The sequence below is a fragment of the Salvelinus alpinus genome, chromosome 7 (assembly GCF_045679555.1).
Source record: "Salvelinus alpinus chromosome 7, SLU_Salpinus.1, whole genome shotgun sequence".
NCBI lineage: Eukaryota > Metazoa > Chordata > Actinopteri > Salmoniformes > Salmonidae > Salvelinus > Salvelinus alpinus.
In genome coordinates, this window is record NC_092092.1 from 19,945,318 (window position 1) to 19,966,888 (window position 21,571).

Below are 21,571 nucleotides of genomic sequence, written 5' to 3' on the forward strand. Positions count from 1 at the left end.
TGTTCACCATCTCCTCCACCCCCACCTCACTGGCCCCGAAATCCAACCCACCCCCAACCATGACCCTTCAGACAGGCTCATCTTCATCTTGACCTGGGTAAAATAGACATGATTATGTAAGCTGTATGTTGAACCTTGGCTCAGGTCTCTTGTTGTCCAATGGCACCCTAGAGTCCTATGGTCCCTGGTCAGGATGTGTACTATGTAGGGAATAGGGTGTCATTTGGGAGGAAGCCTCTGTCTTATTAATTATAGCAGTACCGTGCCTTGCCATTGTAATTCAATTACATGAGATTGTTGACTATTTGATGAAGATATGGCTGAGTTGTCCACAAGTCGTTGAAAAAAAACTTATAAGACTTTGCCTAAAGGCTTGGCATCTGGGCAGAGTCATAGGAGAGGGACGAGGACAGGCTCATGTCTAGCTGCTGTGGCTGTGGACTGTCGAAGTCAATCCCATCCAGATTGAAATCACCACTGTCAAAAGGGCTCTCTGGGGGGTGAGATGGCGGTTGGAACGGAAATAAAAGGACACTGGAGTCTGCACAGAAAAGCGTGCCTGAGCTAAAGGAACCTGTGGCTGCTGAAGGAGATGGTTCTCCTGAACTGGGGGCTGGACCACGGGTTTGGGTAGCACGGGCTTCTCATCAGGTGGCTGGGGAATAATAATAATACATTTTATTTGTAAAACACATTTCAAAAACATTTCAAAGTGCTACAAAAACATAAAGATGGTGGTTCACCTGGACCGGAGGCATCACATGGACTGGACGTATCAGGGTCTTCTGCTCTGGTGTCTGAGGTACAGCTGTGGGAGGGGCCACAGACAGGGAGAACGGTTCTGTCTTCGGAGGGGTCATGGTCTTGAGGACAGTAGAAGGGACCACCACAGCTGACTGCTGGGAATCTGAGCGAGGATCTTTCCGCTCCACTACAGGACCCCCTTCTGGAGCTAAGGGGAGAGGGCTGTGGCCAGCTGGAGCCTGGGACACCATCACTGTAAAGTTGACCTTGTAAAGCTGGCCTTAGGGAGGTAAAAGAGGGGAGAAATAGATACAAAAGTCCCATTGTAAAAGTTGAAAAAAATAGACTGATGAAGCTATTTCTTTTTTCTATATCATGACATTTCATGTATCATAAACATGCATCATAGAGATTTCGGTAAATGTTTCTATGAAATAGCATTGGACCATTCAATTAAGTTAATCGAGGGAGTGTATGGAGGGCTAATGCATGTTTTCCTCCTTCTTACCAGAGGCTGTCTGCGCTGTGACCCCTGCAGGGATCTGGACTGGGTAGGTCATCCGTGGAGGAAGAGAGAAGGTGGCCAGAGTCCCATTGTTGTTCTGCAACACAATTAGACAGTTTACACATATTTGCTCCACTCAATGAAAGAACGTTCAACTGTATTTGTTGTAGAGACAGGGAAATTGCTTGTGCAACAAGATCACACATAAAATAAAACACAACAGTTAGTAGGCTACAAGTCTTCTTGACCTCTGCTCTCACACAAGTAATGGGGTCGCTGAGTTGACTTGTCAGTTACACTTACCACTGTTTTCCAGTGAGTCCTGGGTTCAGGCTCAAGTCCTGGGAAACTAGAGGCTGTCTAACAAGCATAAGAAAACATTCTAACCTCATCAGGTGCACAGAGATATAGATATGCCATTCTAAAAACTCACTAACAATTTGCCTACATCACTGTCTGTATTTTCATAAAAATTAGTTACTGTAGTAGGTCATCATACAGTTCTCGTGTAGAAAAAAGATGATCCTGTTCAGCTTGACATGACTCATACAGTATAGGAGGACTGTTGACATCATGACTCATGCCACTACAGTATAACCCAGGGGTGTCAAACTCAAATACCCAGTGGGCCAAAATGTAAAACCTGAACAAAGTCGCGGGCCAACATTGAACAAATGAACCTTTTAATATGGACCCAAACAAGTTTTGCTTTAACATTGAATATGGAACAAGCATCGCTTATTACCATACAATATATAATTTAATAGTGGAGACATGCAAAATCGAATTTCAAATGAAAAAACACATCAATGGCATTCATTTATTAAATAAATGAAATGTAAATAAAAATCGTATGCCTCTTTTCTATTTGCAGCCTTCTGATTTAAATACCAAAATATTTTTTTTTACAAATAAAATGATAATAAATCAATCAACCATTCAAGCCCATGCCTTGTAGCAAGAAAAAGTGCACAAAGAAAACGTTAATTATTGCACACTGATCTAATCTGATGTGCCCAAGCCAGATACCTGGCATCTCTTCTTGGATGCTAGTTCATCAATGTCTGGGCTCAGGCTCTGAGCTGAAGAAATCCTCAGTATCGAGCGAAGGTGTTCATCAGTCAGACGTCTCCTGTGAGTTGTTTTGGTCATCTTCATCGAGGAGAAAAGTTGCTCGCATAGATAAGTGCTGCCGAACATGGAGAGCATCTGAGCAGCTTGGGTGCGGAGCTGAGGCATTGTGTCAGGGATGAACCGTGGAAACTGTGCGGCGCCCACAGCATCATACTTTGACTTCAGCGTGTCGTTGCACTGGAGTTCAATCAGCTCCATTTGGATGTTGGTTGGTGCATTTTCCACATCAACTGCGAAGGGATTACTAAGCAGTTCAAACCTACATTTCTGGACATCGAAGTCGGCAAATCGCCGGCTAAACTCAGCGGCGAGAACACTGAGTTTTTCAGCAAACTGTGCGCACGGCGGTAGAGATCTGCGCTTTTATGGTTTGGCAGCAGGGAAAATGGCAATGGTTTCCTTGCAGCATCTGATTCTCCCACAGGCACAGTTTAGTTTTAAAGGCCCTCACTGCAGCGTACATGTCTGTGATGATGCGCCCCCGCCCCTGAAGCTGCAGGTTCAGCGCATCGAGATGGCTCGAGATGTCACAGAGAAAGATATTCTGCCTCCCACTTGTCCAGAAAGCTCCTGTTTTCTGCCTTTCTTTTCGCCATTTTTGGGAAGGGATAGCGCGCTGACAGTTGTAGCGTCTATGTTGCTATGACTACTGTCACAGAGGAGAGGGCGTTTCTGGGTCCTGTCCTGATTGGCGCGCGAAAACAACAGCAGAGCATTATGGGATTCGTAGTATTAGCGGTGAATGCGCTGTATAATACCGGCGGGCCAGCTCTAGTAGTAATTTGGTATTGTCTCGCGGGCCAAATATAATTACCCCGCGGGCCAAATTTGGCCCGCGGGCCAGAGTTTGACACCCATGGTATAACCAAACACATAAGACTGTTTTATGGTACTCAAACGTGCTAAAGGTAGCTACTTAAAGGCCCAAACCAGCCATTTTTATATAAATATCAAATCACTTCTGGATAACAATTAAGTACATTACTGTAATAGATTTCCATGAAAAAGTGGCAAAAATTGCTTTTATTGGCAGAGGGGTTTAGAACTCTCTTTGTTATTGTTCAATTAACCAATTTACCACATGGTGATGTCACAATGGAAAGCAGAACTCCCGTCCATGCAAACCTGCTCATTTAAAGCTCCTGTGTAGATTGAATTTTCAACCAGCAACTATCAAGAAATAACACTGATCACACTTTTACAGTGTTCGTTTCATCGTCTACTGTACAATAGGATATAAAACACAGGAAAACAGAATTGACTGCACTGGTCCTTTATCATCAAATTGAGAGAGAGGGGAGAGAAGAAAAACCCTAGCTGCCCACAAACAGGATGCTCTAAAGACTGATTTCCTTTTTACCTTTCTTTGCTCTGCCCACATCTAGGCCTAAATTAAAATGTGCCCCACCATCCCCATCCTTTGTATGGTTAATATAGTGTCATCTTGACCTGTCCTCCTGTTACCAGACACAACATAAGGCCCTTTCCCAGACAAATTTGTTACCAACCCTGGTGTGTACAGAATCACATAAGAACGTGGGGTTTAATAGGCTGCTGCTGCTTTTCCCCAGTCACTCTCAGGGTGTGTCCAAATAATCTCTCCTTCTTCCCAAAGTGTGCACTCGTTCATTTTAAAAGCATTGGATTGATGTAGGCATGTGCTAGAGCCGTGTTTCCCCAACTCAAGTCCTCCAGTACACAACAGCCCAACTCCAGTACACAACAGCCCAACTCCAGTACCCCCAACAGCACACATTTTAGTTGTAGCCCCAGACAAACTCACCTGATTCTTCTCATCCAGGGTTTGATGATTAGTTAACAAGTTGAATCAAGAGTTTGTTCGGGGCTACAACAGAAATGTGTACTGTTGGGGGTACTGGAGGACCGGAGTTGGGAAACGCTGTGCTAGAGGAATTTTCCATACATCAGTAATTTCCTTTCAGATCCATGAAGAGAAATGAACAAGTGCATACTTTGGGAGAAAGGAGAGATTATTGGAACGCAATCCCAGTGAGTTGTAAAAGGTTGCCACAAAACAACAAGGTGGTGAGGTCTCTCTTACCTTTTTCACACCATCGTGCTGGCCCTAACCATACAGTGCTACTAGCCTGGCTCTGATATTTGGTGCTGCTATGGCTCTGATCAAGCTGCTGAACACCTTATTGACAACTTGGCATGTCAATCAGGGTGTGGCTCCAACATTAAACATATTGACGGAAGTTTTACTTACTATGACATGTGGTTGTCGTACCTTGAGTTGAATGAACTAACTATAAGTCGCACTGGATAAAAGTCTCTGCTAAATGACTAAAATGCCATGTAAATCTACACCTGTCAACCAAATTATTTAATCAACGTTATACAGGCTAGCAGTAAGCTCTTTTCCCAAACAGCGGTTTGCAGACATGCACTGCACAACAAAAGTTATCATTCAAATGTATGACAGTTGTGTAACTTCCCTTAGCTGTGAAACTCTGGACATGTTGGCCTGTAGGGATCACAACAGAGGCTGGGGATGGAAGAGGAATGATTAGGCTATTCAATTAAATAAGTAAATGTAGCGATCTGTATTCAATAATCAATTGACCTGATTAACTTATATGGTGGATCACCTCATTGATTTGTGACATAGATAGCAATGGGTGCGGTGTAGAGCCTTTGGGTGCGTCCCAATAATATCTCCTTTCTCCTGAAGTTTACACTTGTTCACTACTTTCCACAATTCTAAAAGCTTTAGATCGGTGGAGGCATGCGAGGGCGTTTCCACCATATTTCCTTTACCAGTCATTTCCCTTCAAATCAGTGAAGGGAAGTGAACAAGTTCACACTTTTGGAGGAAAGAGAGAATTGAGAAGTACCCTTGGACTGTAAAACCTCTAATTACTTACATGTAGGTTTTGTAAAAGTCTGCCCATAGTTGAGGGAGCTGCCGCACAAAGTCGGATGAGTTGGTGTTCTTCATGAGGGCCAAGCCATCCACTGCTTTGGACTGCAGAATCTTTGACTCCCAGAGCTACAGATGAAAGAAAACACATTTGGTTTGCTAGTTAGTTAGTTGATTTGACATAACATAAGCTGTGTTTAATATGATTGCAGTTCTAGTTACACAGCACTGCCATATGGCCTCTGCTCTTTTCTTGATTTCAACATGTAGCTTCAAAACACCACACTTCAATGCGATATATTCTGAAATACTTATTCACTCCCTTTATGACATAAAATAAGTAGTCAAGTACACTGTGCGTTACAAAGCGAAGTCAATAGTCCATTGGTCAGGGAGGACTAACATTAGCTAGAAAATCGTGCTCACTGGTGAGGTATCGCCTTATTTCAACGGATCGAGTTAAGAGCACTTATTTCAGAGCGCTCCGTAAGCCACGCCCCAGTGGGCAGAGCTAGCTAGGCACGTTGGATTGAGACACGTTTTAATACAATAAAAAGCCTCTAATTTTACATTGGGTCCACAATTGTAAAAGACCAGTGTATTGCAGATAATTTCGTATTTCACTTAATAAGTAAAATAACTTTGAGTAGTAAACACGGAAAACAACGAGTCCCAAACAACTCGCAATAGAACATGCCAGAAACTGACCAGAGGGGGGCATCGTTTACTCGGCTACCTAAATTATTGGGATCATCTGGTTACCACCAGTGTTGGGAATACATTGAGTTCATTGACAAAACAAACCATTGGACGTCTTTTCAAACTGAGATGTGTGTGTCAAAGGTCCGCGTTGGGTCTGTGTAAACTATGCGATTATAGAGACAGGTTTATAGCAGTGAATGTAATCTGTTTACTCAGCTAGAGATTGAAATAAATGGTGTTTCTTTAAAAAGATAGTCCTGGCTGACATTCTCACCTTATTTTCCTTGTGGTGATCCATGGTTGTTGGTTATATACCAGATAACAAGAAGTGCAAACAAAACTGAAGCAATAGACTCATTTTACTCAACGAGAGATTTCATTAAAAATTGTGTTTCTTTGAAAAGATGGGCCTGGCTGACATGAAAAATACATTAAGAGGAAAAGATCCACAGACTCCAGAGGCTGATTATCTTTCTGCACACCTGTGTATTTACAATGCTGGCTGCCATGGTTAATACAAAACGCAGGACATTGAACGGTATTTTATTAGGATCCCCATTAGCTGTTGCAAAAGCAGCCGCTACTCTTCCTGGGGTCCACACAAAACATCAATAGATAAGAACAGCATAAAAAAAGTAAGGCACACGTAGCCTACATATCCATGCATTCACAAACTATCTAGGTCAAATAGGGGAGAGGCGTCATGCCATGAGGTGTTGCTATATCTGTTTTTTTTAACCAAGTTCACTGTTTATTTGAGTAATATGAGATGGAATGAAGTTCCACGCAATAAGGGCTCTATATAATACTGGACGCTTTCTTGAATTTGTTCTGGATTTGGGGACTCTGAAAAGACCCCTGGTGGCATAAGTGTGTGTAAGTTGACGATGCAAACCATTTGGGATTTTCAACACATCAATGTTTCTTATAAAAAGAAGAAGTGATGCAATCAGTCTCTCCTCAACTCTTAGCCAAGAGAGACTGGCATGTATAGTATTTATATCAGCCCTCTGATTACAATGAAGAGCAAACCGTGCCGCTCTGTTCTGGGCCAGCTGCAGCTTAACTAGGTATTTCCTTGCAGCACTGAACCACACGACTGGACAATAATCAAGATTAGACAAAACTAGAGCCTGCAGAACCTGCTTTTTGGAGTGGGGTGTCAAAAATAGTAATAATCTGAACATCTCTTTATTACAACCAGACCTCTCCCCATCTTTACAACCATTGAATCTATATGTTTTGACTATGACAGTTTACAATCTAAGGTAACGCCAAGTAATTTAGTCTCCTCAACTTGTTCAACTGCCACACCATTCATTACCAGATTACGCTGAGGACTAGAATTTACGGAATGATCTGTACCAAATACAATGCTTTTAGAGATGTCCAGGACAAGTTTATTACTGGCCACCCATTCCAAAACAGACTGCAACTCTTTAAGTGTTTCAGTAACTTCAATAACTGTGGTTGCTTATGCGTATATGGATGAATTATCAGCATATATGGACACAAATGCTTTGTTTAAACGCCAGTGCAGGTCATTGGTAAAAATTTAAAAAGAGTAGAGGGCCTAGAGAGCTGCCCTGCAGTACACTACATTTGACATGTTTCACATTAGAGAATATTCCATTAAAGAAAACCCTTTGTTTCTATTAGATAGATACAGTTGAAGTCGGAAGTTTACATACACCTTAGCCAAATACATTTAAACTCAGTTTCACAATTCCTGACATTTAATCCTGGTAAAAAAATCCCCTGTCTTAGGGCAGTTAGGATCACCACTTCATTTTAAGAATGTGAAATGTCAGAATAATAGTAGAGCGAATTATTTATTTCAGCTTTTATTTCTTTAATCACATTCCCAGTGGGTCAGAAGTTTACATACACTCAATTAGTATTTGGTAGCATTGCCTGTAAAATGTTTAACTTGGGTCAAACGTTTTAAGGTAGCCGTCCACAAGCTTCCCACAATAAGTTGGGTGAATTTTGGCCCATTCCTCCTGACAGAGCTGGTGTAACTGAGTCAGGTTTGTAGGCCTCCTTGCTTGCACAAATGTTTTCAGTTCTGCCCACACATTTTCTATAGGATGAGGTCAGGGCTTTGTGATGGCCACTCCAATACCTTGACTTTGTTGTCCTTAAGCCATTTTGCTACAACTGTGGAAGTATGCTTGGGGTCATTGTCCATTTGGAAGACCCATTTGAGACCAAGCTTTAACTTTCTGACTGATGTCTTGAGATGTTGCTTCAATATATCCACATAATTGTACTTCCTCATGATGCCATCTATTTTGTGAAGGGCACCAGTCCCTCCTGCAGCAAAGCACCCCCACAACGGCTTGCAAGCATCTCCCTTTTTCCTAACGATAGTCATTATGGCCAAACAGTTCTATTTTTGTTTCATCAGACCAGAGGACATTTCTCCAAAAAGTACAATCTTTGTCCCCATGTGCAGTTGCAAACCATAGTCTGGCTTTTTTATGGCGGTTTTGGAGCAGTGGCATCTTCCTTGCTGAGCAGCCTTTCAGGTTATGTCGATATAGGACTCGTTTTACTGTGGATAAAGATACTTTGTACCCGTTTTCTCCAGCATCTTCACAAGGTCCTTTGCTGTTGTTCTGGGATTGATTTGCACTTTTTGCACCAAAGTAGGTTCATCTCTAGGAGACAGAGCGCGTCTTCTTCCTGAGCGGTATGACGGCTGCGTGGTCCCATGGTGTTTATACTTGCATACTATTGTTTGTACAGATGAATGTGGTACCTTCAGGCATTTGGAAATTGCTCCCAAGGATGAACCAGACTTGTGGAGGTCCTGGCTGATTTCTTTAGATTTTCCCATGATGTCAAGCAAAGAGGCACTGAGTTTGACAGTAGACATTGAAATACATCCACAGGTACACCTCCAATTGACTCAAATTAGCCTATCAGAAGCTTCTAAAGCCATGACATCATTTTCTGGAATTTTCCAGAAAGGCACAGTCAGCTTAGAGTATGTAAACTTCTGACCCACTGGAATTGTGATACAGTGAATTATAAGTGAAATAATCTGTCTGTAAACAATTGTTGGAAAAATTACTTGTGTCATGCACAAAGTAGATGTCCTAACCAACTTGCCAAAACTAAAGTTTGTGGAGTGGTTGAAAAACGATTTTTAATGACTCAAACCTAAGTGTATGTAAACTTCTGACTTCAACTGTAGCTCTGAATCCACGATGTCAGGTTGAAAACTAGGGTTGCAAAGAGTCTTTTTTTTTGCTTAAATTTATTTTTAAAAGTTAGCTTATAACAGTCAAAAAAAATTGTGGGATACACAACGCAATTCTAGGTCTTGTGGCTTATTTTGGTTAAACTATCCCCAATTCAATGGAATTGCAACCCTCTGCATGCACAGTGCATTCATCATGTCTTCCATCACATCTACAGCTGATTCTCAAGATCTTGCACACTAATGAGATACTATGGAGCCCACACTACTACACTGTCTGAGCAAAGGACTACATGCTTTCTGGTAAGTCTGATTACAATACTGGGTGGGGTGAATATACACTGCTCAAAAAAATAAAGGGAACACTTAAACAACACAATGTAACTCCAAGTCAATCACACTTCTGTGAAATCAAACTGTCCACTTAGGAAGCAACACTGATTGACAATAAATTTCACATGCTGTTGTGCAAATGGAATAGACAAAAGGTGGAAATTATAGGCAATTAGCAAGACACCCCCAATAAAGGAGTGGTTCTGCAGGTGGTGACCACAGACCACTTCTCAGTTCCTATGCTTCCTGGCTGATGTTTTGGTCACTTTTGAATGCTGGCGGTGCTTTCACTCTAGTGGTAGCATGAGACGGAGTCTACAACCTACACAAGTGGCTCAGGTAGTGCAGCTCATCCAGGATGGCACATCAATGCGAGCTGTGGCAAGAAGGTTTGCTGTGTCTGTCAGCGTAGTGTCCAGAGCATGGAGGCGCTACCAGGAGACAGGCCAGTACATCAGGAGACGTGGAGGAGGCCGTAGGAGTGCAACAACCCAGCAGCAGGATCGCTACCTCCGCCTTTGTGCAAGGAGGAGCACTGCCAGAGCCCTGCAAAATGACCTCCAGCAGGCCACAAATGTGCATGTGTCTGCTCAAACGGTCAGAAACAGACTCCATGAGGGTCGTATGAGGGCCCGACGTCCACAGGTGGGGGTTGTGCTTACAGCCCAACACCGTGCAGGACGTTTGGCATTTGCCAGAGAACACCAAGATTGGCAAATTCGCCACTGGCGCCCTGTGCTCTTCACAGATGAAAGCAGGTTCACACTGAGCACGTGACAGACGTGACAGAGTCTGGAGACGCCGTGGAGAACGTTCTGCTGCCTGCAACATCCTCCAGCATGACCGGTTTGGCGGTGGGTCAGTCATGGTGTGGGGTGGCATTTCTTTGGGGGGCCGCACAGCCCTCCATGTGCTCGCCAGAGGTAGCCTGACTGCCATTAGGTACCGAGATGAGATCCTCAGACCCCTTGTGAGACCATATGCTGGTGCGGTTGGCCCTGGGCTCCTCCTAATGCAAGACAATGCTAGACCTCATGTGGCTGGAGTGTGTCAGCAGTTCCTGCAAGAAGAAGGCATTGATGCTATGGACTGGCCCGCCCGTTCCCCAGACCTGAATCCAATTGAGCACATCTGGGACATCATGTCTCGCTCCATCCACCAACGCCACGTTGCACCACAGACTGTCTAGGAGTTGGCGCATGCTTTAGTCCAGGTCTGGGAGGAGATCCCTCAGGAGACCACCCGCCACCTCATCAGGAGCATGCCCAGGCGTTGTAGGGAGGTCATACAGGCACGTGGAGGCCACACACACTACTGAGCCTTGTTTTAAGGACATTACAACAAAGTTGGATCAGCCTGTAGTGTGGTTTTCCACTTTAATTTTGAGTGTGACTCCAAATCCAGACCTCCATGGGTTGATAAATTTGATTTCCATTGATAATTTGTGTGTGATTTTGTTGTCAGCACATTCAACTATGTAAAGAAAAAAGTATTCAATAAGAATATTTCATTCATTCAGATCTAGGATGTGTTATTTTAGTGTTCCCGTTATTTTTTTGAGCAGTGTATTTTGACATACATCATTTTTTTGTTAACTAGTAACTTGCTTGGAAGTACACTTCCAAGCAAGGGCTTTGGGATGGAGATGCAATATGGCAGTCGTGCCAACATATCTCATCAGCCACCTGGTGGAAGGGACTTTGTGGATCGGAGGCTCTTTCCCCTGTTGCCTCCATCATCCTCTAAATCCCACCAACATCAGCCGCCTCAGAGCGCAACTGGTCCTTGTTTGGGAACACACACACCAAAGCACGCAACAGGCTGACCAATACAAGGGTTGAAAAATTGGTGGCCATCCGGGGAAATTTGAGGCTTTTTGAGCCTGACAACGAGCCATCCTCAACAAGGTTGGAAAGTGACAGTGAAGATGAGGCCTCAGAGTCTGATGTTCAAGAGATGGACATTAAGGAGGTCCAGGGAGAAGACATGGAAGCCTGAGACGAAGACAACCAAAGCTTTAGTTTCTAGACTATCATTTTACAGATGTTGAAAACGTTTTTGTTAGATGCGATGGATCATTGGGGATCATTCAATATTCCCTTTTGTTGTTCAGTGAAATCATCCCATGTGCAAAGTCAACTCAATTAATTAAAGTTAAATTTGTAACTAAATCGTTTATTTTGTTTCTATTGGAAGGATTTAATAATTTGCAATTATGTCTACTTATGATAAGGTAAAAGGTTTATGTTTCTGTCTCCATATGATATGGTAAATATATCCAATGCAAAAAACATCTACATTTAAATGGTATTAATATTAATTTGCATATATTTCTGTTAATTCCCATTAATTACATGGAAAGTTTCCACCTTTGAATATTTCCCAAAATGTGCAACCCAAGTTCTCAACAACAGGTTATGGTCAATAATATGAAAAGGCTGCACTGAAATCCAACAGTACAGAGCCCACAATCTTATTATTATCAATTTCTTTCAACAGGTCAGTCATTTGTGTCAGTGCAGTACATGTTGAGTGCCCTTCTCTATAAGCATGCTGAAAATCTGTTAATTTGTTTACAGAGAAATGGTATTTGGTCAAGCACTATTTTTTTCCAACAGTTTGCTAAGAGCTGGCAGCAAGCTTATAGGTCTGCTGTTAGAACCAGCGAAGGCCACTATACCACTCTTGGGTAGCGGAATTACTTTGGCTTCCCTCCAGGCCTGAGGACAAAGACTTTCCTCTAGGCTCAGATTAAAAATATGACAGATATGGTAGCTGACTCTGTAGCCACTCCTCAGTAGCTTTCCATCTAAATTGTCAATGCCAGGTTTGTCATTATTTATCGATTTTCCCACCTCTCCCACACCAGCTTTACAAAATTCAAATTTGCAATGCTCTTCTTTCATTATTAGTTTTTTTTATGCATGAATACAATTGCTCACTGTTCGTTGTTGGCATTTCCTGCCTAAGTTTGCCCACTTTGCCAATTAAATAATCATTAGAATAATTGGCAACATCAAATGGTTTTGTGATGAATAAGTTATCTGATTCCATGAAAGATGGAGTTGAATGTCATTTAAAGTACGCCAAAGTTTTTTTTCCATCATTCTTTATATCATTGATCTTGGCTTCATAATACAGTTTATTCGTCTTTTTGTTGAGTTTAGTCACATACTTACTGCAAATTGAGAAATTAAGCCAGTCAGATGTGCAGCCAGACTTATTATCCACTCCTTTTGCCCCATCTCTTTCAACCATACAGTTTTTAAATTCCTCATCAATCCATGGAGCCTTAACAGTGCTGTCAGTTTCTTAACAGGTGCACGTTTATCAATAAATTGGAAGAAGCAATTTCATAAATTCAAGTGCAGCGTCTAGATGTTCCTCATTAAATCACATCAGACCAACAAATATGTTTAACATCATCCACATAAGAGTCACAGCAAAATCTTTTGTATGATCTCTTATACACAATTTTAGGCCCAGCTGTTGGAACTTTGGCTTTCCTGAATATAGCCGGATACAGCTTTAGAATAAAGTTCTACAGTATTAGTAAAAATGTGATCGATACATGTGGATGATCTTGTTCCTGTAGTGTTTGTAAACACTCTGGTAGGTTGATTAATAACCTGAACCAAGTTACAGGCACTGGTTACAGTAAGAAGCTTCCTCTTGAGCAGAAATGCTTGATGAAAACCTGTCAATATTCAGGTCCCCAAGAAAGTAGACCTCTGTTTACAGCACATACACTATCAAGCATTTCACACATATTATTTAGATACAGACTGTTAGCACTTAGTGGCCTATAGCAACACCCCAAAAGAAAAGGCTTTAGATGTGCCAAGTGAACCTGCAATCACAACACTTCAATAACACTTGACATAAGATCTTCTCTAAGCATTACATGGATATGGCTCTGAATATACACAGCAACACCTCCCCAGAAGCATGTATGTCTCTTCTATAGATGTTATATCCTTGTATTGCTACTGCTGTATCAAATTAATTATCTAAGTGAGTCTCAGAAATGACTAAAATATGAATGTTATCTGATGTTAGCAAGTTATTGATTTCATGAACCTTATTTCCAAGGCTACATATATACATATGGGCTATTTTCAGCCCTTTCCTGGGTAGCTTATCAGAGAGACATAATACTGAAAAGAGCAAACAAAGCAAGAGAAAAAAATATACAAATCAGCAATCCGTTAATCAATTGGTGTGTGTGTGCTGCGGGGTTGAAGCTACGAACCCATAGGCTTGGCTCTCTCATCCCTTCGAGGATTATGGGAGGGAGGGTGGACAATGAGCCTGTCATAGCAGATGTAAGCAATGTCCCCACACACTCTGGCAGCTTTCATGGCTGGGATCAGTTCTTTCCTCTTCTGGCGCACAGCTTCAAGGTAGTCCTTGTTGAGGAAGATATACGTTCCTCTCAAGTTCTTGGCTCTTTCCAGAACAGCTACCTTGAACCTCAGGAACTTGACAACCATCGTCCTGGGCCTATCAACTGGGCCGGTGTTGGGTTTTCCAGTCCTCTGGGCGCGCTCCACCTCAATCTTCCCGTGGTCCATCTTCAATTTCAATTTCTCAGAGATAATTTCCCTGTTTCAACTAATCGAGCTGACCCTGGGAGAACTGCAAACTGTTCTTCAGGTCCTGGACCTCTCTGATCAGGTCGTCCATTCTTTTATTAGTAAAATCTAAGAGTATTAAGAGTACTCTTGAATTTGCAGACGTGTTGCTGTGCGTTTTGTTGCTGTGCGTTTTGTTGCCAACTTTACTTTGCTAGCTTTGCTTTGCTAGCTGACAACTTTACGTTTTTTTTTTTCTTTTTAATTACCGTTTATATTTTTTTTAGTTTTCCATCACAACTTTTTTCCCTCATTCAACTTTTTCACTCCGGACGCTTTATCTGGACATGGTTCGTCAGCACCTTCAACAGCCCAAGCTAAGTAGTAACATTAACATGATGTCTTCTAATTGCATTCGCTGTACTCATAATATACAGGAGCTGCAAGCTGCAAGCCCAGCTTCAGATGCAATCGTTAGGCAAGGGTAATTTCAGTGTAGGAAAGGAAGAAACAGCGTCTGTGCCACCAGTAAGTACAGATAGTAACGTTAGTATAAATCCCCCCGCACTGTCCCCGCAGCCGGACAATTTTCTCATGGCTTCTGGAGGGAAATGCTGTTGGAATGCTCAACCGGTGTCGCTCATTCAGCCGACAGAAACTTTCAACCGGTTTTCCCCATTGAGTAGCGAGTCGGAGTCTGAGGCCGAGTCTTCTCTTGTCTCTACTCCTCCCGTTACGGGGTCTGAGACGCCGAAGGCTCCCACCATTAGCTCTGACAAATTGAAAACCCTAGTCATTGGCGACTCCATTACCCGCAGTATTAGACTTAAAACGAATCACCCAGCGATCATACACTGTTTACCAGGGGGCAGGGCTACCGACGTTAAGGCTAATCTGAAGATGGTGCTGGCTAAAGCTAAAACTGGTGAGTGTAGAGAGTATAGAGATATTGTTATCCACGTCGGCACCAACGATGTTAGGATGAAACAGTCAGAGGTCACCAAGCACAACATAGCTTCAGCCTGTAAATCAGCTAGAAAGATGTGTCGGCATCGAGTAATTGTCTCTGGCCCCCTCCCAGTTAGGGGGAGTGACGAGCTCTACAGCAGAGTCTCACAACTCAATCGCTGGTTGAAAACAGTTTTCTGCCCCTCCCAAAAGATATAATTTGTAGATAATTGGTCCTCTTTCTGGGACTCACCCACAAACAGGACCAAGCCTGACCTGCTGAGGAGTGACGGACTCCATCCTAGCTGGAGGGGTGCTCTCATCTTATCTACTAACATAGATAGGGCTCTAACTCCTCTAGCTCCACAATGAAATAGGGTGCAGGCCAGGCAGCAGGCTGTTAGCCAACCTGCCAGCTTAGTGGAGTCTGCCAATAGCACAGTCAGTGTAGTCAGCTCAGCCATCCCCATTGAGACTGTGTCTGTGCCTCGACCTAGGTTGGGCAAAACTAAACATGGCGGTGTTCGCCTTAGCAATCTCACTAGGATAAAGACCTCCTCCATTCCTGCCATTATTGAAAGAGATCGTGATACCTCACATCTCAAAATAGGGTTACTTAATGTTAGATCCCTCACTTCAAATGCAGTTATAGTCAATGAACTAATCACTGATCATAATCTTGATGTGATTGGCCTGACTGAAACATGGCTTAAGCCTGATGAATTTACTGTGTTAAATGAGGCCTCACCTCCTGGTTACACTAGTGACCATATCCCCCGTGCATCCCGCAAAGGCGGAGGTGTTGCTAACATTTACGATAGCAAATTTCAATTTACAAAAAAAAAAAATGACGTTTTCGTCTTTTGAGCTTCTAGTCATGAAATCTATGCAGCCTACTCAATCACTTTTTATAGCTACTGTTTATAGGCCTCCTGGGCCATATACAGCGTTCCTCTCTGAGTTCCCTGAATTCCTATCAGACCTTGTAGTCATAGCAGATCATATTTTAATTTTTGGTGATTTGAATATTCATATGGAGAAGTCCACAGACCCACTCCAAAAGTCTTTCGGAGCCATCATCGACTCAGTGGGTTTTGTCCAACATATCTCTGGACCTACTCACTGCCACAGTCATACTCTGGACCTAGTTTTGTCCCATGGAATAAATGTTGTAGATCTTAATGTTTTTCCTCATAATCCTGGACTGTCGGACCACCATTTTATTACGTTTGCAATCGCAACAAATAATCTGCTCAGACCCCAACCAAGGAGCATCAAAAGTCGTGCTATAAATTCTCAGACAACACAAAAATTCCTTGACGCCCTTCCAGACTCCTTCTGCCTACCCAAGGACGTCAGAGGACAAAAATCAGTTAACCACCTAACTGAGGAACTCAATTTAACCTTGCGCAATACCCTAGATGCAGTTGCACCCCTAAAAACGAAAAACATTTGTCATAAGAAACTAGCTCCCTGGTATACAGAAAATACCCGAGCTTTGAAGCAAGCTTCCAGAAAATTGGAACGGAAATGGCGCCACACCAAACTGGAAGTCTTCCGACTAGCTTGGAAAGACAGTACCGTGCAGTACCGAAGAGCCCTCACTGCTGCTCGATCATCATACTTTTCCAACTTAATTGAGGAAAATAAGAACAATCCAAAATTTATTTTTGATACTGTTGCAAAGCTAACTAAAAAGCCACATTCCCCAAGAGAGGATGGCTTTCACTTCAGCAGTAATAAATTCAAAATCATGATCATTAGAAAGCAAATTACGGACTCCTCTTTAAATCTGCATATTCCTCCAGGGCTTAGCTGTCCTGGATCTGCACAGCTCTGCCAGGGCCTGGGATCGGGAGAGACACTTAAGTGTTTTAGTACTATATCTCTTGACACAATGATGAAAATAATCATGGCCTCTAAACCTTCAAGCTGCATACTGGATCCTATTCCTACTAAACTACTGAAAGAGCTGCTTCCTGTGCTTGGCCCTCCTATGTTGAACATAATAAACGGCTCTCTATCCACCGGATGTGTACCAAACTCACTAAAAGTGGCAGTAATAAAGCCTCTCTTGAAAAAGCCAAACCTTGACCCGGAAAATATAAAAAACTATCGGCCTATATCGAATCTTCCATTCCTCTCAAAAAAAATTGAAAAAGCTGTTGCGCAGCAACTCACTGCCTTCCTGAAGACAAACAATGTATACGAAATGCTTCAGTCTGGTTTTAGACCCCATCATAGCACTGAGACTGCACTTGTGAAGGTGGTAAATGACCTTTTAATGGCGTCAGACCGAGGCTCTGCATCTGTCCTTGTGCTACTAGACCTTAGTGCTGCCTTTGACACCATCGATCACCACATTCTTTTGGAGAGACTGGAAACCCAAATTGGTCTACACGGACAAGTTCTGGCCTGGTTTAGATCTTACCTGTCGGAAAGATATCAGTTTGTCTCTGTGAATGGTTTGTCCTCTGACAAATCAACTGTACATTTCGGTGTTCCACAAGGTTCCGTTTTAGGACCACTATTGTTTTCACTATATATTTTACCTCTTGGGGATGTTATTCGAAAACATAATGTTAACTTTCACTGCTATGCGGATGACACACAGCTGTACATTTCAATGAAACATGGTGAAGCCCCAAAATTGCCCTCGCTAGAAGCCTGTGTTTCAGACATAAGGAAGTGGATGGCTGCAAACTTTCTACTTTTAAACTCGGACAAAACAGAGATGCTTGTTCTAGGTCCCAAGAAACAAAGAGATCTTCTGTTAAATCTGACAATTAATCTTGATGGTTGTAAAGTCGTCTCAAATAAAACTGTGAAGGACCTCGGCGTTACTCTTGACCCTGATCTCTCTTTTGACGAACATATCAAGACTGTTTCAAGGACAGCTTTTTTCCATCTACGTAACATTGCAAAAATCAGAAATTTTCTGTCCAAAAATGATGCAGAAAAATGTATCCATGCATTTGTTACTTCTAGGTTAGACTACTGCAAATGCTCTACTTTCCGGCTACCCGGATAAAGCACTAAATAAACTTCAGTTAGTGCAAAATACGGCTGCTAGAATCCTGACTAGAACCAAGAAATTTGATCATATTACTCCAGTGCTAGCTTCCCTACACTGGCTTCCTGTTAAGGCAAGGGCTGATTTCAAGGTTTTACTGTTAACTTATAAAGCGTTACATGGGCTTGCTCCTACCTATCTTTCCGAGTTGGTCCTGCCGTACATACCTATACGTACGCTACGGTCACAAGACACAGGCCTCCTAATTGTCCCTAGAATTTCTAAGCAAACAGCGGGAGGCAGGGCTTTCTCCTATAGATCTCCATTTTTATGGAACGGTCTGCCTACCCATGTGAGATACGCAGACTCGGTCTCAACCTTTAAGTCTTTACTGAAGACTTATCTCTTCAGTAGGTCATATGATTGAGTGTAGTCTGGCCCAGGAGTGTGAAGGTGAACGGAAAGTCTCTGGAGCAACGAAGGGGGTTCTATAAAAGGGCAAATAATTTACAAGTTGTTGCAGTAGTAACTAAGGCAATGGATCCAGAGCTGTACATGTTAATTATGGACATTAAGGTAACGGGCAGGTAGAGGCATTCAATGTCATGCGTGTGTGTTAACCATAGCAGCCAACATTGTAATAAAGAGATGTGCAGAAAGATTATCAGCCTCTGGTGTCTGTGGATCCTTTCCCCTTAATGTATTTTTCATGTCAGCCAGTCACACCTTTGAAAATAAACACCATTTAATTACATCTCTAGTTGAGTAAAATTTGTTTTGTTCTGGTCACAAAATAATCCAGAAAATAGCGGTAAACAGCGCCACACTCAGGCAGAAAACGGAATGTTCTATTCCCAGCCAGGCCCATATTTTCAAAGAAAACACAATTGAATTATATCTATATTTCAGCAAAATAAGTATTTTTTTGTGATTAAAAGAAAATCCTAACAATTCAGGTAAAGAGCCACAGTAAAGCAGAAAATAAAGGAATGTTCTATCATAAATTGAGAGAAAGAAAATCCATGGTTGACATGGCTGCTAGTACTTAGAAATACTATAACAGTAAATTAATAGATGACATTCACTGCTGCAAACCTGTCTCGAATATAATCGCATTATTTACACAGACCCACCGCGGTCCCATGTGAAAAGGAGTCCCATGCCATGGTCTGTTTTGTCAATTTACTCAATATATCTCACCACACCGGTATACAAATCATTAGTCCAGGTAAAGTCCCACTCACCTGTCTCAGGTCTTAATTAAAGGACATGGTCCTCCATGCCTAGATAGCTTCGGTTAGAGGGGTTTTAAACGAGGATACAAGGAAAGAAGGAGACAGTTTTGCAATTAAGAGTAACGTTAGTGACGTGGCTATGTTGTTGTGACAAATTACTACTGATCATGTTACTAACTAACCCAAACAACAATATACATATTCGTTTACAGGCTACTTCCATCTTACCACATGACTTGAATTTGACAACATTTTGAGGGACCAGACGATCGGCTGCCTTTGTCTTGCTAGAAGGCGCGAGGTAAGCAAAATAGCCAACTAGTTGGGCAGCTAAATAGCTCGCGCATGTGACAGACACATATTTCAATATTGACACATCATCGGTTGGTCTTTCTTTCTTAGGTGGACATTGATACTGAAGTTTATATCTTGGTTTCATTAGATAGAAACGGCTGAAATAGTAGGCTAGTAGGAAGGGGCTGTTCATTCCAACACAGGTGAGTGTGACATTTTATTCTTGACATCTGGTTGCAGCCTGATCTCATTGACTAGAAGTAACATACTAAATGTAAATCCGGAACATCAAATTAGTATATGTTATGTTTGGTATAGTTACATAAGACAGAAGATTACTTAAGGTAAAAATGAAAGAAGGTTGGGCGTGTAATGCGAAAGTCTATGAACCCGTGTTCAAATCTCATCACGGACAACTTTAGCTAATTAGCAACTACTTACTACTTTTTGGCTACTTTGCAACTATTTAGCATGTTAGCTAACCCTAACTTTAACCCTTTTAGCTAACCCATTCCCATAGCCTTAATAACCCTTAACCTAACCCCAAACACGAGCCTAGCTAAGGTTAGCCACAAGAAATTGTAATTCATAACATATCATACGTATTGTAATTCTTAACATATCGTACCAGGGTTCACACAAGGGGCTTGAGGTGCTTAAAGTACTTGAATTTGGCACTCTGAAATTCAAGTACCGGAATACCTTGAAAATCAGACATTTTATCAAGTTGGTACTTGAAAAGTACTTCAATTAAAATGAGAGAACAGAAAATGATCAAATATGTTAATATGAAAAATATTTGATAAATGTATTGGTCATGCAATTACATGTTTGCGCTCTGGTTGCCAGACAAGCTCGCTCATTCCACCCACACTTCCACTCAGCCAGACAGGTACCGAACTGAATGCTTAGGTGCAGCAAAACATCACATCGATAGCTAAAATGCCTGGCAAATGTAGATTAAAACTTGTCTGGCAGGATATTGATGTTTATAAATCGGTTTTGCCAGACCCAACCAGGGATGTAATGGAGGGTAAACGCAGTTTACGCACCTTTTTACATAGTGTTCACTCACCTTTTTATTTTGTTAATTAACATTTACCCATTATTGTGTTCCAAGCGTTGAAAATGCTCAGAAAGCTTCTTGATCTGAGTTCTAATTGTGCCTACCTCTGCTAACGAGTGGAATCATGAATGATTCATGTATGCTCGTTATGTTCACCAGCTCCCTTGGATTTGCCTTGTTAGCAGCACATTCATTCACCACTCTGTCCAACGAGAAACTCTGCCCGTGACATAGGCCGAGAGGTAAAACAAACTTCCTCAGTCCAGACCTACAGTGGTAAATGGCAGAGTGGGATTTTTTTTTTAATACCATGACTCCTTCCGTGTCAACAGACACCCCCTCCCCCCAAAAAAAAATCACTTTCGGAGAATAAGTGTACAACTGGTAAATAGTCGCTGATATTTCAGTCAGATGTCTAGCTAGATAGTTAGCTCAAGGGCTCTAGCTATAGCTAGCTGGTTAGAAGTATGAAGTTAGAAGCTAACCTTGAACGGAGCCTGACCTTAGCAGGAGCAGTTGACTGAAATTAAGCTAGCTATAATCAAAGGATGGGCTATTATGTTCTCATAACAAAATACATTTTCTTTATAGAGAGTAGTGAGACAGACAGTGGTGAGTCAGGCTGCAATGAAGGAGGCAAAGGAGATACACAGAGAGAGGAAGCATTGACGCAAGCAGGGAGAGAGGTTAGTAGTACAGTGGTTCCCAAACTTGGGGTCCTTGACCCATGTGGGGTCCTCTAAAATTTAAATAGGGTCTCATGAGATAATCTTTAATGTTATCAAACACAATAACTTGTTTCTCTTCAAATGGGTATAGAATACAACATTTTAGAGTCAACTAAGGGCCTTTAACACTGTTAAAATTCACTTTAATGTCATTGTGTTGGGAGAGCCTAAGGGACCTAACATTTAGTGAAATATATATACAA

General features: G+C 42.1%; 1 protein-coding gene across 3 annotated transcripts; it reads right to left on the minus strand.

The window, feature by feature from the left end:
* Positions 1-5,390, minus strand: LOC139580543 (uncharacterized). 3 transcript variants are annotated; one of them, XR_011676061.1, is made up of 5 exons: positions 5,272-5,390; positions 1,253-1,346; positions 744-1,019; positions 575-655; positions 1-93 (listed from the first exon to the last, which is right to left on the minus strand). XR_011676061.1 is itself a non-coding variant. In XM_071409350.1 (5 exons), exons 3-5 carry the CDS (start codon positions 993-995, stop codon positions 4-6), a joined length of 423 nt encoding a protein of 140 aa, XP_071265451.1. In that variant the 5' UTR covers positions 996-1,019; positions 1,253-1,346; positions 1,553-1,842; the 3' UTR covers positions 1-3. The 3 variants fall into 3 exon arrangements, 2 of the variants coding, with proteins under 2 accessions (XP_071265451.1, XP_071265453.1); XM_071409350.1 differs by lacking the exon at positions 5,272-5,390 and adding an exon at positions 1,553-1,842; XM_071409352.1 differs by lacking the exon at positions 1-93 and having other exon boundaries at positions 144-655.
* Between the last annotated feature and the right edge of the window lie 16,181 nt (positions 5,391-21,571).